The 18,218-nt window shown below is 38.1% G+C and overlaps 1 protein-coding gene across 1 annotated transcript; it reads right to left on the bottom strand.

Annotated features, from left to right (window-relative positions):
- Positions 1 to 6,856: 6,856 nt before the first annotated feature.
- LOC104882701 (disease resistance protein RPV1) lies at positions 6,857 to 10,290 on the bottom strand. The gene is made up of 3 exons (XM_010666915.3): positions 9,152 to 10,290; positions 7,195 to 8,293; positions 6,857 to 7,035 (listed from the first exon to the last, which is right to left on the bottom strand). Exons 1-3 carry the CDS (start codon positions 9,634 to 9,636, stop codon positions 6,886 to 6,888), a joined length of 1,734 nt encoding a protein of 577 aa, XP_010665217.2. The 5' UTR covers positions 9,637 to 10,290; the 3' UTR covers positions 6,857 to 6,885.
- Positions 10,291 to 18,218: the final 7,928 nt, after the last annotated feature.

Here is an 18,218-nt window from a genome sequence, read left to right as displayed (position 1 = left end):
GGTCTTCTTGGCTGGCTTGCTTGCACAAGGTTTAGGCGCCCTCGTGCTGGCGCGGGGAGGGGCTAGGCCGCATCATGCCCCGTGCTGCTGCAGCCACGGGTTGCATACCACACATGTTGTGGAGCCCATGCGTGCATGCTCAATTGCCATGCATGTCCTAAGCACGCCCAAGACCTTGCCAGGGTGCCTTCTTGGTGCGGTCAAGGCTCGCCCTTGGTGCGGTCAAGGCTTGCTCTTGGTGCTCATCTCCCTTGAGACACCCACCCCCCCCCCCCCTTAAAGAGCAATACGGGCCGTTTTCAAAGTTTCTGGAGGAGACATCAATATGTCTGAGGAGACATAATGGAAATATTTAAATAAATACAAATTAATTTAAATTCCCAAAATATCCCTCTGCACCACTCCTTAGCCCAAGTGCCTTCAAGGTGCGCATGGTGACTGTCTGGCTTGCCCTTGGTGCGCGTCTGGCTCGTCCGTGGTGCGCGCGGTGCGTGTCTGGCTCGCCCGCGGTGCGTGTCTGGCTCGCTCGTGATGCACGCGCGGTGCTCGTCTGGCTCGCCCACGGTGCGCGCGCGGTGCGCTTCTGGCTCGCCCGCGGTGCGCGCCTGGCTCGTCCGAGGTGCGTGTCTGGCTCATTTGTGATTCTCACACTAAGCTTCAAGGGTTCAAACCACCAACCCTCTAGGCTTCCCTTGCTTTCAACCCAGGCTCTCATGGGTGCAAGGCCTACCCATGAGACCTATTTTTCCCGGTCTAGATCAAGTGGCTAAGGGGCTGACAAACCCACCCCCACCTGCTGAAGTCGACGCCCTCGTCGACTTAGACCGCCAATACGCCTGGACCTCCTTCTCAAATTGCCACAATGTAACATCTCTTTCCCATGAAGCTTCAGCTTCTGAAATCCCCTTCCACTGAACCAAGAAATCAGTTCGCCGGTTCTTTTTGCTATGTCCCATGGTCCTATGATCCAATATCTTTTCTAGCTCTCGATCAAATTGTTTCATGACCAAGGGAGGTGCTCGCTTTGTCTGCACCCTTTCTGCATCCAGATCCTCATGGTAAGGCTTCAGAAAGCTCACATGGAAGGTCGGGTGAAGCTTGAGCCTCTCAGGCAGCTTCAACATATAGGCCACCTGGCCAATCCGCTTTATCACCTCAAAGGGTCCATCATATTTGGGAATAAGGCCCCTTTGCCTTGTCTTGCTGCTGATCTTCTTCCATATTTGGGGAGTCAATTTCAGGAGGACCCTATCCCCAACCTGAAATTCTAAGGATCTTCTATCCCGGTCTGCATACTTCTTCATACGTCTGACTGCTTTCTCAAGACTGTCCCGAGCTTCATCAAGCATCTCTTGCCGGGACTGCACCATCTTATAAGCTGCAGGGCTGTTACCTCCTACCTTCTGCTTTGCCACCTCTAGAGGCATCCGAGGTTGTACCCCAATGGCTAACTCAAAGGGACTCATCCCTGTTGCTGAGCTTCTCTGCAAGTTGTAACACAACTGTGCAGTGTCCATCAAGTCCACCCAATTCTTCTGTGTTGCCGTGACATAGTGCCTGAGGTATTCCTCTAGTAATGCATTGATCCTTTCTGTCTGCCCATCTGTCTGAGGGTGGTTGGCTGTGGAGAACTTTAACTTTGAGCCTAAGAGTTTGAACAACTCAACCCAAAACTTTCCTGTGAATCTTGCATCCCGATCACTTACTATATCCCGCGGTAACTCAAAGTGTTTAACAACATTGCTGAAAAACAACTTAGCCGCTTCCTCCGCCGGGCAAGTATCAGGGGCAGGGATAAAAACAGCATATTTTGAAAATCTATCCACAACAACAAAGACAGATTTAAAGTCACGAATCTTTGGAAATCCAGTAATGAAGTCCATAGAGATACTCTCCCAAGGTTTCTCTGGAATGGGGAGGGGCTGCAGCAACCCGGCAGCCTTCTTCCTTTCAGTCTTGTCCATCTGACAAACTAGGCAAGTCTTTACATAGGCTTGCACTTCCTCACCCATCTTAGGCCAGTAATAGGATATGGCTAGTAGTGCCAGTGTCCTTTCTTCTCCGGGATGACCTGCCCACTTCGCATCATGAGTCTCCCGTAGTAGATCCTTTCTCAAGCCGCCTGCAGGTACATACCACCTTCCTCCTTTTGCCACAAGGAGGTCACCTTCTAGCCAATATCTCCTGATCACACCCTCCTTTACTTGCTGCCTCAGCCTGCCATATGCAGCGTCCTGCTCTGCAGCATGTTTGATCTTCTCATTGAAGTCAGAGATGACTTCTGAGAGGGCTGTGATGTAAGTGATCAATTCCTTCCTACTCAAGACATCAGCCACAGTGTTATGTCTCCCTGGTCGATGCAGCCATTCAAAATTGAAGTCAGCCAGGAACTCCTGCCACCGTGCTTGTCTGGGGCTTAGCTTCTTCTGGGTTTTGAAGAAAGTGTTGGTCACATTATCAGTGACCACGGTGAAGATACTCCCCAGCAAGTAGTGCCTCCACTGCCGCAGGCAATGCACCACAGCAGTCATCTCCTTCTCGTGAGTGGAGTATCTTTGCTCGGCATTGTTCAGCTTCCTGCTCTCAAATGCTACGGGGTGCCCTTCCTGCACCAAGACTCCACCCAAGGCTCTATCAGAGGCATCCGTTTGGACTTCAAAGGGTAAGTCCAAATCTGGCAACCGCAGCACAGGCTCAGTGGACATGGCTTCTTTCAGGCTTTCAAAAGCCATCTGACACTGCCTGCTCCAATCCCACTGGTTGTCCTTCTTCAATAGGTCAGTAAGGGGAAACACCGTCTTTGAATATCCCTTAATGAACCTTCTGTAATAGTTGGCCAAGCCAAGGAAGGACCGTAACTCTGTCACTTTGGAAGGGACTGTCCACTCCATAATGGCCTGCACCTTACCCTTATCCATTCTGATCAGGCCTGCACTGATCTTGTGTCCTAGAAACATGATCTCATCCTGAGCAAACTCACATTTCTCTGGCTTTACATAAAGCCTATTCTCCCTCAATCTCTAGAACACCAATCTCAGGTGTTTCTCATGTTCTGTTAGTGTCTTGCTATAAACAACAATGTCATCTAGATACACTACTACAAACGCATCCAAATAATCAAACAGAACATCATTCATTAAATTGCAGAATGTAGCAGGGGCATTGGTTAATCCAAAAGGCATTACCAGAAACTCGTATGAGCCATACCGAGTTACACAAGTTGTTTTCCCCTCATCTCCTGCTGCAACCCGTACTTGCCAATAGCCCGATCTCAGGTCCAACTTGGTGAAGTAAGAAGCCTTTGATAGTCGGTCAAAGAGCTCTGCAGCCAAGGGGATCGGGTACTTGTTTTTTATGGTCACCTTGTTGAGTGCTCTGTAGTCCACGCACATGCGGAGAGAGCCATCATGCTTCTTTTGGAAGATCACTGGTGCACCATATGGAGCCCTTGAGGGCTGGATCAGGCCTGCATCCAACAACTCTTTCAGTTGCTTACGTAATTCCAGCAACTCTGCAGGGGACATTCTGTAAGGAGCTTGTGCAGGGGCCTTTGTTCCAGGTAGCAATTCTATCTTGTGGTCAATAGGTCGCCGGGGTGGCAATTCCTTGGGGAGTTCTGCAAGCATAACATCACTGAACTCCTTAAGGATTTTGACCACAGAATTAGGGACCTCCATAGTCTGTCCCTCCTTGATCTCGATCAAGGCTACAACGTAAGTCTCCTGGCCCCTCTTCAATCCCTTCTTCAATTGGATGGTAGACAACATCTCTGGTTGGCCCTTGCCACCATCCTTTGCCCTCAAAGCTTGCACAAAGCAGGGCTGCTTTTCTTCCAACACCATCAACCCACCAAGGTGGGGAATCAGGGCCACCTTAGCCCTCAGGAGGAAATCCACACCCAAGATCAAATCAAAATCATCCAAAGGTACGCAAAGTAGGCTACACATACCTTCCCAGTTACCAATTTTCATGGGGACATTCTTGGCTACCCCTTGGATTTTCTGAGCTTTACTGTTCACAGCTTTGATCCTGCTACTGTCCTCTTCCAACCTTAGTCCCAACCTGGCTGCTTCCTTGGTGGCCACGAAATTATGAGTGGCACCACTGTCCACCAAGGCCTTCACTTGTACACCGTTCACCATTGCATGTATATGCATTAAGGACTTCTGGACAGGGGTCTCACCATGAATCACGTTCAGAAGTTGCAGGGGGTTGACTCTTGGAGGAGTCTCTGGGTCAGAATCTCCCTTGTCCTCTGCAGTCACCAAGGCTGAGAGTTTCTCTCTTTCGGGGCAGTCCTTGGCTCGATGAGGGCCATTGCAGATGAAGCATCCCATCATCCGGGTGGTCTGTTGCACAACCTTTGTGGTTTTCTCCACTGGTTTTCCCCATACAGCGGGCTTTTTGCCCTGTTTCTTCCACCCAGACTTCTGAGAAGTCTTGCCCTCAAACTTAGCCTTCTTGCCTCCTTCCGACCTGGGTCTCTGCATGGTGGAGATGGCGCCACCCATCTTGTAGTCCACCAAGCAATCTGCTGCAGCCATGGCAGTAGGGAGATCACAAACTCCTTGTCTCCTGAGTTCCGCCTAAGCCCACCCTTGCAATCCCGACATGAAGTTGAACAGCTTGTCCTCCTCTGACATGTTCTTAATATCCAGCATCAAGGAACTGAACTCCTTGACATATTCCCTCACAGATCCGGTGTGCTTGAGTCTTTTTAGTGCCTCCCTGGCCACTCATGCCGTGTTGGTGGGGAGGAACTGATCCTTCAATTCCTTCTTCAGAGTCTCCCAAGTGGTGATTTGGGGCCTTCCCGACTCTACATCATCTTCCATCCTAGTTCGCCACCACAGTTTGGCATCACCAGTCAAATACATACTGGTGATGGAAACCTTCTCGCCATCAGGAACATGAGCAGCCTTAAAGAACTGCTCGATGTCCCACAAGAAGTTCTCCAATTCCTTCGCGTTTCTGTTGCCATTAAAGCCTTTGGGCTCAGGGACTCGAACTTTGGAAGGGGCTTTAGGGCCTGAGGCAGATCCCTGCAACACCTCCTTCTTCAGAACATCGATATCTTCTTCATAGGTTTGCAGGGTCTCCTTGAACTCATCAATCTGAGACTACATCTCGGTTTTGAACTCAGCCATTTTCTCCTCAAAGAAATTGTCATGGGACTCCAACAGATTCCTCTGTAATTGGATTTCTCCCATGGTGTTTTCTGCCCACGAAGCCACAGTGCCATCATCACGTGGCCATTCTCCCAGCGCCTCCTCTAATTGAGTCATCCTCTCCCGCAAGGCCTCCATTGCACTGCCACCAGCCATCTCTGGTGCTTGCTCTGATACCAACTGTCACACCCTCGAAAATCACCCTAAATTTTTCACCTGGTGCGCGGTGCTAAGGACCCCTCCTTAGCCAACCTTCCTTCCCAGTCTTCTCAACACTCACACACAAACAACAGCAAACCAAAGAAAAACAAGGACACACGAGATTACAGGAATTTCTTCCCAACTTGTATTAGTTCTCAACCTACAAGATACAAAATTGTTCCTTGAGCCAGAGGATAATGCTTACAACCCAAGCATTCAAAGATCCTCTTTCTCTCCTTCCTCTCTCCCTCTCTCAAGGCTGCAGGAGTCCTATTTAAAAGACTGACTCCGCAGTTTTTCCCCTGGTGGTGGTGCAACTGCTCAGAACCGCTCTGAACTGCTGGTATAACTACCCACCACCCAGATGGTGGCCTGCTGAGAAACCACCCACTTGCATCAGCATCAGTTTTGCCTCAGCCCACTGTCAGTCTATGCAACTCCTTGACTTGCTCACTAGCTGTCCAAACTGTATCAGTGTGCCTCCCCCACGCTGATGAGTGAGCCCAAGCCATGTCGAGGTGCCCATGGTCTGGGCCTGTTGCTTTCCCTTCCTGTGTCAGGTTCCGCTTCAACGAGCCATGGCATTGCGCCCATGGCTGTTCCCTCTTGGTGCACAGGGCATTGCGCCCCTGTGCTGTGCATAGGCATTCGGGTGCTAGTCGGTTGTTTGTCTGATGCCTCATCTGGCCATGGCATTGCGCCCATGGTCTTCTTGGCTGGCTTGCTTGCACAAAGTTTAGGCGCCCTCATGCTGGCGCGGGGAGGGGCTAGGCCGCATCATGCCCCGTGCTGCTGCAGCCATGGGTTGCATACCACACATGTCGTGGAGCCCATGCGTGCATGCTCAATTGCCATGCATGTCCTAAGCACGCCCAAGACCTTGCCAGGGTGCCTTCTTGGTGCGGTCAAGGCTCGCCCTTGGTGCGGTCAAGGCTTGCTCTTGGTGCTCATCTCCCTTGAGACACCCACCCCCTTAAAGAGCAATACGGGCCGTTTTCAAAGTTTCTGGAGGAGACATCAATATGTCTGAGGAGACATAATGGAAATATTTAAATAAATACAAATTAATTTAAATTCCCAAAATATCCCTCTGCACCACTCCTTAGCCCAAGTGCCTTCAAGGTGCGCATGGTGCCTGTCTGGCTTGCCCTTGGTGCGCGCCTGACTCGTCCGTGGTGCGCGCGGTGCGTGTCTGGCTCGCCCGCGGTGCGTGTCTGGCTCGCTCGTGATGCGCGCGCGGTGCTCGTCTGGCTCGCCCACGGTGCACGCGCGGTGCGCTTATGGCTCGCCCGCGGTGCGCTTATGGCTCGTCCGCGGTGTGCGCCTGGCTCGTCCGCGGTGCGCGCCTGGCTCGTCCGCGGTGCGCGCCTGGCTCGTCCGCGGTGCGTGTCTGGCTCATTTGTGATTCTCACACTAAGCTTCAAGGGTTCAAACCACCAACCCTCTAGGCTTCCCTTGCTATCAACCCAGGCTCTCATAGGTGCAAGGCCTACCCATGAGACCTATTTTTCTCGGTCTAGATCAAGTGGCTAAGGGGCTGACAGTTAGCATCTTGATGGACTTTGAGTAATCTAAGCTTATTCATCATTTTGAAAGCTTTAGTTGTAAATTGCAACTGTTCTGATGTTGACATATCTAGAAATATCCCTTCGATTTCTTCTGTCCCCTAAAGAATAAAAGCCAATAATAAGCAAAACCAAAAACTTATAAAAGCTTACAAATATAATACAAATACGTAACTCCTCAACAAAAAAAAAAAAATCACTAAAGATTACAGATATTCCAATAAAATCCAAGTGAGTTCATGTGTTTAGCTCTTACGTACCGTATTTCTTGTTAATACATGAAAGACATCCTTAGGCTCCCACAATCTACTCCATTTTCCAGGCTCTTTAGGATATTGTTCACGAACAATATGCCAACCCATTTGTTGTATCAAATCGTGCATATGTATCTTATTGTCTAAAATGGTTATAAGACACCTATCGCGTAGAACTCTGAATCCGCTCTTTGCATAGAAATCACAACCATCTAATATTCTTGAAACAAATTCTTTGTCTTGCCCTTTAAAAAAGCATGCAATATCTAGGAATATCTCTCTTTGTGTACGATCTAATCCATCATAACTTATTTTCAGCACATTCTGAATTTCTGGGGCTGGTTCTCTTTCCAACTTACGTAATTCACTTTCCCATTCACTTGGTGTCTTCTTACATAAGTGAGAACCCAAAACTTGAAGAGCTAATGGGAGGCCTTTAGCATACTTTACTGTATGGTCCGGGAGATCTTTATAATCTTCTTGGGGAAAATTTTGTTTAAAGGCATACAGGCTTAAGAGTTGAAGAGCTTCTTCAGAATTCAGTTCTTCAATCTCATGATATGGCTTATCCACTCCATGCGCATCTAGTAGATGCCTATCTCTAGTTGTTATGAGGATTCTACTTCCTTGGCCAAACCAATCATGCTTCCCCACCAAGTGTTCTAATTGTCTCAAATTATCTACGTCATCAAGAACAACAAGAACTCTTCTTAAGTAGAGCACATTCTTTATCACATTGATTCCTTCGTGAACATTACTAATTTCCCGATTTTTTCTCTTTAGGATGTCATTAAGGAGTTGTTGTTGTAACTGAAGTAGACCAAAATCATTTTTGGATTTCTCCCTAACATTTGCAAGAAATGAAACACCCTCAAATTGATTTAAGATCTCATTATAAAGAGCTTTGGCGATGGTAGTCTTACCGATTCCACCAATTCCACAAATCCCAACCATGCAAACATTATTCAAATCAATGTTTATCAAAGATCTGAGTTTTTCCAAACGAATATTCATTCCAACTATGTTTTCGCCAACATATAAACTCTTAGGATTCAATCTTGTAATGATGTTATAAGTAATTTCTTTTATAACATCAGACTCAGACCTGCCAATGATAAAGTACAATAAAACACGGCTTGAATTAGAAGCAGCAGCAAGAGATAAAAAAAAAACTGTGAAGTAAATCCTATGCAAGAGAATTAAAGAGTGTATGCATGATTCATGTTATCTTAATTATGCTTCTTAATTGTTTGGAAGGTTCGAACTGAAGTTAGCCTACGTAGGATATCTACCATTTCCTTGTAACTAAATCTATTATAGTGTTAATTAATGAGGTTTGGTAGACTACTACAGGTTTTTCCTAGTGTCAAGTACCCCCATCCAAGCTTCCCAATTGAATAATGTATTCATTTTTTAGAGCATAAATTCTGAATGTCTTCCATGATCACATCTTTCTTTTACCATTTATTTCACAAACAAGTTGCTCTATGATTTCCCTTTTGAATTCTGTTTGTCACTGTGTTTTTTAAACTTACCAATTGGTATGTAAGTTTCAGGCATTGGCTCTTCCACATTTTCCCAAATGGCATAGAGTCCAATTATAAGGGAACTTAATTTCATGCTTCCCACTCACTGATGAAAAACCCAGAATCAGACCTAGGTGGAAACTGATCGATTTGAGAAGAATGCTTTTAGTTAAAGGAAAAAGATCAGGATTTGCTACTTTTATGTCCAGGAAACACGGGATAATTGAGACTGGTTGTTTATCATTTCATCCATTATGAGAACAATCAGAAAAAAGAAAAAAGAAAAAAGAAAAAAAAAGAGCTATTGTAGAAGAACATGTGGCTGGCAGTACTAGTCCATGGACCCTCTAGAATTATAACGTCAGACATTTTCCTTATTAAAACAAGTAAAAAATGAACTAATTGAAAGGAAAGTGATGAGGGGAAATTATAGTTACTGATGATCATGTAGATGCCAGCCAGATAGATTGCTTGTTTCTGTCAAGGCAGTCCTCCACTTCTGTATCTTCTCCCTTTTCTTCAGATCAGCATCTTTTTCATGATATGCAAATGCCTCTCCATAACTCCCCATTTGCTTCCGCACATGGGAAGGATCGACATGGTAGAAAACTGGCAGAACTATTTGTGTCCTTCCTGTCATACACTCAATGATTTTGACCAGTTCGTCCAAACACCATCTAGATTGGGCATAGTTTTCTGAGAAAACCACAATAGAAATCCTTGATTGCTCAATAGCATTAAAGAGTTCTGGAGCAATCACTCCTCCTCTCTCAAGCTCTTCATCATCTCTAAAGGTGTGGACGCCATTATCAATTAGTGCGGAGTAGAGGTGATCAGTGAAGTGGTAGCGGGTGTCTTCTCCCCTAAAACTTAAGAAAACATCATAAATCCCTTCATGGGTTGAAGTAGAGGGTGAAGCCATGATTTGATTTTCTTTTTCTGCCAATATTGAAATAGAGCCCAGGAAGAACTAGTGCACCCTCGATATTGAGCAGGCCTAGAAGAAAGAAGACGGCCTCTGGGCGTTGAGTGGCTGTGGTGGCTTTTCAAGGAATCTTGATGACGGTCGATGGGAAGGGTAGATACAGTAACTAAAAGTCAAAAAAAAAAAATTAAATCATAAATTTTGCCAAAAAGGGAAAAGAGGTACAGTGTGTATGGTCTTGGTGATTTTATGCATTACAGGTGAAGACAAGTAATCCTTACATAATGTCTCTTTCGCCATTACCATCTTTGACGCTACAATGGCCGGATTCACATGCCCCAAGCCAACATTAATTTCCTCTCTCAATGCATAAGAATGTGATTTAAAAATTTTTTTTTCCTTATCCGGGCATTCTTTAAAACAACTGTACAGCAGATTCCATATGTATATCTTGATATTTGGACATGGTAACATTAAACCCAAAACTGAAATTTCCATCTTGCAATAATTCTTAATATTTCAAAATTAAATTATATTGTATAAACTTACAAAACTTTCAAAATATTAAAGCCATTATAAATTTTATTTTATTCAAGTTTTTCAAAACTAAAAGCATTATTGATTTTATTTTATTTAAATATATTAAATCACTTTTTAAATACATTTTTGATTTGTTTACGGTTCTTAATTAATTTATTAGATAAACATTAAAATTAAAACTTGTCTATTTTTTTTATCTTAAACTATATTAGTTTCATTCAAAATTTTAAAACCATTTCTTGGTAAAAAGAACAAAAATATAAAAATAAATATCTTAATTTCTTATTTTAAAATTATTTAATATAAATTAATTTTCAAGATTGATTGAAATAATTATTCAATTCCTTATTCTATTTAATATAAAATAATATATCCTTAAAAATTTTATTATTTAATTATAAATGATAAACTTGTGCTCAATCAATACTTGATATGCCTAAAGAGCATCTATCATTGGGTGCTTATAAGCAATGTTTTAAAAACCGGACCGGACCGGCCGGTCCGACCGGTCCAACCGTCGATCGGTCACCATTCCGGTCCGGTCTGGTCATTTGGACCGGATTGAGATCGAACCGAGGTTGAACCGCTCGAACCGGCGGTTCAACCGCTGAACCGGACAAACCGGCCGGTTCCAAGGGAACTGTGGGTAAGCTGCAAGCATGAAATGTAGGATTCCATGTTGGGCCTGTCTTATGACAAGCCCACATACCCACTCCAATTACCCTGGGCCTTTTTTTTTAGCCTACAAGATCATGCCAAGGTTTTGCTGAGGATGGCTTTTATAGGAGTCATTTGACTCCTTGTTCCTCTCACATTCCGATGTGGGATTGCATTTTATCAATGAAAAAAAACATAACAAAACTCCACCAACAGGATTTGAACCTTGGAACAATCTTTAACTCTAGTCCACCTAAGAAACCACTCGGCTACATGTGTTTTATCATCTAATACGCCAAACAAAATAATATATATTAGATTTTAAATTTTTTTATAATATTAAATAAAAATAATATAATATTTTTAAAAATTATGAAATTAGTTTAAATTTTCATTTTTTATATATTCACATTTAAATATTATACATATTTCATTTAATAAAATTTAAAATATTAATATGATTTAATTTGATAATATCAAAGATATAAAATAATATTATTGATGTTTAATTTATTCATATATATTTTAAAATTTTTTATAATTATTTTTAATTTTAATAATATATAAATTATATATTTATGACGTCACCGGTTCGATAGCGATTCGACCGCCGGTCCGACCAGTGAACCGTGAACCGGTAACTTTTCCGGTTCGATCACCGGTCCGGTTCTGAAAACAATGCTTATAAGTGACGTTCTATAATATCCTTCTATAATTTCTATACAAATTACATATTAATTAATTTGTAATGTTTTCTTAATTATGCATTTGTTTGAAAGAGTAAAGTATGCCTCTCAAAAACAATTGAATCATATCATTAAGTTTTGTTTGGTCATATATGTGGCTCGAGGTATATCGTATGCCAATTTAGCAAAAAAATATTTAAACTAAAACAATATTTATTATTTATTTATATAACGATTTTTTTATTTAAAATTAAATATTCATCCTTTTATGAGATGTACCAAGAGTCATTTATTCACAATGATAAAAGAGAGGTGTGTGGCTTTTAAAAGAATGTAAAGAAGGGGATATACCCACCACAAAATTCAAAAGCACATTAGTTTCCGACCATTTGCATACCAAACAACTTCATCTTTTTCTCTTTATTCCTTTTCATGGTCCATTAGTAGATGAGTTTATTTGAATACGTTATGTTGAACAATTGACAATTTACCATTGTTACGGGAAGGTTGAAGATAATATTTGAGCCATTTCTTTACTAAAAAGAAAAAGTGAGAGTTGAGTTAAATTTTTGTTATCTTGAAAATTTTCAAGATCTTTAATGCCTAGAAAACAAGACTTCACAAAAAGAAAAGAGTCCTTTATTGATCAACATAGATGACCCATTTCTTAGCTTTTTCCTTTGTGCATTTTTTATGAGAATTGGTGAAAAATTAATATGTAATTTCTATACAAATTACATATTAATTAATTTGTAATGTTTTCTTAATTATGCATTTGTTTGAAAGAGTAAAGTATGTCTCTAAAAACAATTGAATCATATCATTAAGTTTTGTTTGGTCATTTATGTGGCTCGAGGTATATAGTATGCCAATTTAGCAAAAAAATATTTAAACTAAAACAATATTTATTATTTATTTATATAACGATTTTTTTATTTAAAATTAAATATTCATCCTTTTGTGAGATGTACCAAGAGTCATTTATTCACAATGATAAAAGAGAGGTGTGTGACTTTTAAAAGAATGTAAAGAAGGGGATACACCCACCACAAAATTCAAAAGCACATTAGTTTCCGACCATTTGCATACCAAACAACTTCATCTTTTTCTCTTTATTCCTTTTCATGGTCCATTAGTAGATGGGTTCATTTGAATACGTTATGTTGAACAATTGACAATTTACCATTGTTACGGGAAGGTTGAAGATAATATTTGAGCCATTTCTTTACTAAAAAGAAAAAGTGAGAGTTAAGTTAAATTTTTGTTATCTTCAAAATTTTCAAGATCTTTAATGCCTAGAAAACAAGACTTCACAAAAAGAAAACAGTCCTTTATTGATCAACATAGATGACCCATTTCTTAGCTTTTTCCTTTGTGCATTTTTTATGAGGTTTGGTGAAAAATTAATATGTAATTTCTATACAAATTACATATTAATTAATTTGTAATGTTTTCTTAATTATGCATTTGTTTGAAAGAGTAAAGTATGCCTCTAAAAACAATTGAATCATATCATTAAGTTTTCTTTGGTCATTTATGTGGCTCGAGGTATATAGTATGCCAATTTAGAAAAAAAATATTTAAACTAAAACAATATTTATTATTTATTTATATAACGATTTTTTTATTTAAAATTAAATATTCATCCTTTTGTGAGATGTACCAAGAGTCATTTATTCACAATGATAAAAGAGAGGTGTGTGGCTTTTAAAAGAATGTAAAGAAGGGGATACACCCACCACAAAATTCAAAAGCACATTAGTTTCCGACCATTTGCATACCAAACAACTTCATCTTTTTCTCTTTATTCCTTTTCATGGTCCATTAGTAGATGGGTTCATTTGAACACGTTATGTTGAACAATTGACAATTTACCATTGTTACGGGAAGGTTGAAGATAATATTTGAGTCATTTCTTTACTAAAAAGAAAAAGTGAGAGTTGAGTTAAATTTTTGTTATCTTGAAAATTTTCAAGATCTTTAATGGCTAGAAAACAAGACTTCACAAAAAGAAAACAGTCCTTTATTGATGAACATAGATGACCCATTTCTTAGCTTTTTCCTTTGTGCATTTTTTATGAGGTTTGGTGAAAAATTAATATGTAATTTCTATACAAATTACATATTAATTAATTTTTTGAAAGAGTAAAGTATGCCTCTAAAAACAATTGAATCATATCATTAAGTTTTGTTTGGTCATTTATGTGGCTCGAGGTATATCGTATGCCAATTTAGCAAAAAAATATTTAAACTAAAACAATATTTATTATTTATTTATATAACGATTTTTTTATTTAAAATTAAATATTCATCCTTTTGTGAGATGTACCAAGAGTCATTTATTCACAATGATAAAAGAGAGGTGTGTGACTTTTAAAAGAATGTAAAGAAGGGGATACACCCACCACAAAATTCAAAAGCACATTAGTTTCCGACCATTTGCATACCAAACAACTTCATCTTTTTCTCTTTATTCCTTTTCATGGTCCATTAGTAGATGGGTTCATTTGAACACGTTATGTTGAACAATTGACAATTTACCATTGTTACGGGAAGGTTGAAGATAATATTTGAGCAATTTCTTTACTAAAAAGAAAAAGTGAGAGTTGAGTTAAATATTTGTTATTTTGAAAATTTTCAAGATCTTTAATGTCTAGAAAACAAGACTTCACAAAAAGAAAAGAGTATTTTATTGATCAACATAGATGACCCATTTCTTAGCTTTTTCCTTTGTGCATTTTTTATGAGGTTTGGTGAAAAATTAATATGTAATTTCTATACAAATTACATATTAATTAATTTGTAATGTTTCCTTAATTATGCATCTGTTTGAAAGAGTAAAGTATGCCTCTAAAAACAATTGAATCATATCATTAAGTTTTGTTTGGTCATTTATGTGGCTCGAGGTATATCGTATTCCAATTTAGCAAAAAAATATTTAAACTAAAACAATATTTATTATTTATTTATATAACGATTTTTTTATTTAAAATTAAATATTCATCCTTTTATGAGATGTACCAAGAGTCATTTATTCACAATGATAAAAGAGAGGTGTGTGGCTTTTAAAAGAATGTAAAGAAGGGGATACACCCACCACAAAATTCAAAAGCACATTAGTTTCCGACCATTTGCATACCAAACAACTTCATCTTTTTCTCTTTATTCCTTTTCATGGTCCATTAGTAGATGGGTTCATTTGAACACGTTATGTTGAACAATTGACAATTTACCATTGTTACGGGAAGGTTGAAGATAATATTTGAGCCATTTCTTTACTAAAAAGAAAAAGTGAGAGTTGAGTTAAATTTTTGTTATCTTCAAAATTTTCAAGATCTTTAATGTCTAGAAAACAAGACTTCACAAAAAGAAAACAGTCCTTTATTGATCAACATAGATGACCCATTTCTTAGCTTTTTCCTTTGTGCATTTTTTATGAGGTTTGGTGAAAAATTAATATGTAATTTCTATACAAATTACATATTAATTAATTTGTAATGTTTTCTTAATTATGCATTTGTTTGAAAGAGTAAAGTATGCCTCTAAAAACAATTGAATCATATCATTAAGTTTTCTTTGGTCATTTATGTGGCTCGAGGTATATAGTATGCCAATTTAGAAAAAAAATATTTAAACTAAAACAATATTTATTATTTATTTATATAACGATTTTTTTATTTAAAATTAAATATTCATCCTTTTGTGAGATGTACCAAGAGTCATTTATTCACAATGATAAAAGAGAGGTGTGTGACTTTTAAAAGAATGTAAAGAAGGGGATACACCCACCACAAAATTCAAAAGCACATTAGTTTCCGACCATTTGCATACCAAACAACTTCATCTTTTTCTCTTTATTCCTTTTCATGGTCCATTAGTAGATGGGTTCATTTGAACACGTTATGTTGAACAATTGACAATTTACCATTGTTACGGGAAGGTTGAAGATAATATTTGAGCCATTTCTTTACTAAAAAGAAAAAGTGAGAGTTGAGTTAAATTTTTGATATCTTCAAAATTTTCAAGATCTTTAATGTCTAGAAAACAAGACTTCACAAAAAGAAAACAGTCCTTTATTGATCAACATAGATGACCCATTTCTTAGCTTTTTCCTTTGTGCATTTTTTATGAGGTTTGGTGAAAAATTAATATGTAATTTCTATACAAATTACATATTAATTAATTTGTAATGTTTTCTTAATTATGCATTTGTTTGAAAGAGTAAAGTATGCCTCTAAAAACAATTGAATCATATCATTAAGTTTTCTTTGGTCATTTATGTGGCTCGAGGTATATAGTATGCCAATTTAGAAAAAAAATATTTAAACTAAAACAATATTTATTATTTATTTATATAACGATTTTTTTATTTAAAATTAAATATTCATCCTTTTGTGAGATGTACCAAGAGTCATTTATTCACAATGATAAAAGAGAGGTGTGTGACTTTTAAAAGAATGTAAAGAAGGGGATACACCCACCACAAAATTCAAAAGCACATTAGTTTCCGACCATTTGCATACCAAACAACTTCATCTTTTTCTCTTTATTCCTTTTCATGGTCCATTAGTAGATGGGTTCATTTGAACACGTTATGTTGAACAATTGACAATTTACCATTGTTACGGGAAGGTTGAAGATAATATTTGAGTCATTTCTTTACTAAAAAGAAAAAGTGAGAGTTGAGTTAAATTTTTGTTATCTTGAAAATTTTCAAGATCTTTAATGGCTAGAAAACAAGACTTCACAAAAAGAAAAGAGTCCTGTATTGATCAACATAGATGACCCATTTCTTAGCTTTTTCCTTTCTGCATTTTTTATGAGGTTTGGTGAAAAATTAATATGTAATTTCTATACAAATTACATTTTAATTAATTTGTAATGTTTTCTTGATTATGCATTTGTTTGAAAGAGTAAAGTATGCCTCTAAAAACAATTGAATCATATCATTAAGTTTTGTTTGGTCATTTATGTGGCTCGAGGTATATCGTATGCCAATTTAGCAAAAAAATATTTAAACTAAAACAATATTTATTATTTATTTATATAACGATTTTTTTATTTAAAATTAAATATTCATCCTTTTGTGAGATGTACCAAGAGTCATTTATTCACAATGATAAAAGAGAGGTGTGTGACTTTTAAAAGAATGTAAAGAAGGGGATACACCCACCACAAAATTCAAAAGCACATTAGTTTCCGACCATTTGCATACCAAACAACTTCATCTTTTTCTCTTTATTCCTTTTCATGGTCCATTAGTAGATGGGTTCATTTGAACACGTTATGTTGAACAATTGACAATTTACCATTGTTACGGCAAGGTTGAAGATAATATTTGAGTCATTTCTTTACTAAAAAGAAAAAGTGAGAGTTGAGTTAAATTTTTGTTATCTTGAAAATTTTCAAGATCTTTAATGGCTAGAAAACAAGACTTCACAAAAAGAAAACAGTCCTTTATTGATGAACATAGATGACCCATTTCTTAGCTTTTTCCTTTGTGCATTTTTTATGAGGTTTGGTGAAAAATTAATATGTAATTTCTATACAAATTACATATTAATTAATTTTTTGAAAGAGTAAAGTATGCCTCTAAAAACAATTGAATCATATCATTAAGTTTTGTTTGGTCATTTATGTGGCTCGAGGTATATCGTATGCCAATTTAGCAAAAAAATATTTAAACTAAAACAATATTTATTATTTATTTATATAACGATTTTTTTATTTAAAATTAAATATTCATCCTTTTGTGAGATGTACCAAGAGTCATTTATTCACAATGATAAAAGAGAGGTGTGTGACTTTTAAAAGAATGTAAAGAAGGGGATACACCCACCACAAAATTCAAAAGCACATTAGTTTCCGACCATTTGCATACCAAACAACTTCATCTTTTTCTCTTTATTCCTTTTCATGGTCCATTAGTAGATGGGTTCATTTGAACACGTTATGTTGAACAATTGACAATTTACCATTGTTACGGGAAGGTTGAAGATAATATTTGAGTCATTTCTTTACTAAAAAGAAAAAGTGAGAGTTGAGTTAAATTTTTGTTATCTTGAAAATTTTCAAGATCTTTAATGGCTAGAAAACAAGACTTCACAAAAAGAAAAGAGTCCTGTATTGATCAACATAGATGACCCATTTCTTAGCTTTTTCCTTTGTGCATTTTTTATGAGGTTTGGTGAAAAATTAATATGTAATTTCTATACAAATTACATTTTAATTAATTTGTAATGTTTTCTTGATTATGCATTTGTTTGAAAGAGTAAAGTATGCCTCTAAAAACAATTGAATCATATCATTAAGTTTTGTTTGGTCATTTATGTGGCTCGAGGTATATCGTATGCCAATTTAGCAAAAAAATATTTAAACTAAAACAATATTTATTATTTATTTATATAACGATTTTTTTATTTAAAATTAAATATTCATCCTTTTGTGAGATGTACCAAGAGTCATTTATTCACAATGATAAAAGAGAGGTGTGTGACTTTTAAAAGAATGTAAAGAAGGGGATACACCCACCACAAAATTCAAAAGCACATTAGTTTCCGACCATTTGCATACCAAACAACTTCATCTTTTTCTCTTTATTCCTTTTCATGGTCCATTAGTAGATGGGTTCATTTGAACACGTTATGTTGAACAATTGACAATTTACCATTGTTACGGGAAGGTTGAAGATAATAT

This window comes from Vitis vinifera, chromosome 18 (assembly GCF_030704535.1).
Source record: "Vitis vinifera cultivar Pinot Noir 40024 chromosome 18, ASM3070453v1".
Classification (NCBI taxonomy): domain Eukaryota; kingdom Viridiplantae; phylum Streptophyta; class Magnoliopsida; order Vitales; family Vitaceae; genus Vitis; species Vitis vinifera.
Note: the sequence above shows the minus strand (reverse complement) of the source record. Positions and strands in the feature narration are given on the sequence as shown.

Coding starts and splice junctions, on each gene's coding strand:
- LOC104882701 (XM_010666915.3), bottom strand. CDS start 9,636: ATGGCTTCACCCTCTACTTCAACCCATGAAGGGATTTATGATGTTTTC. Junction 8,294..9,151: donor TGGCATCTACATGATCATCA/GTAACTATAATT, acceptor TATCATTGGCAG/GTCTGAGTCTGATGTTATAA. Junction 7,036..7,194: donor ATGTATTAACAAGAAATACG/GTACGTAAGAGC, acceptor TTTATTCTTTAG/GGGACAGAAGAAATCGAAGG.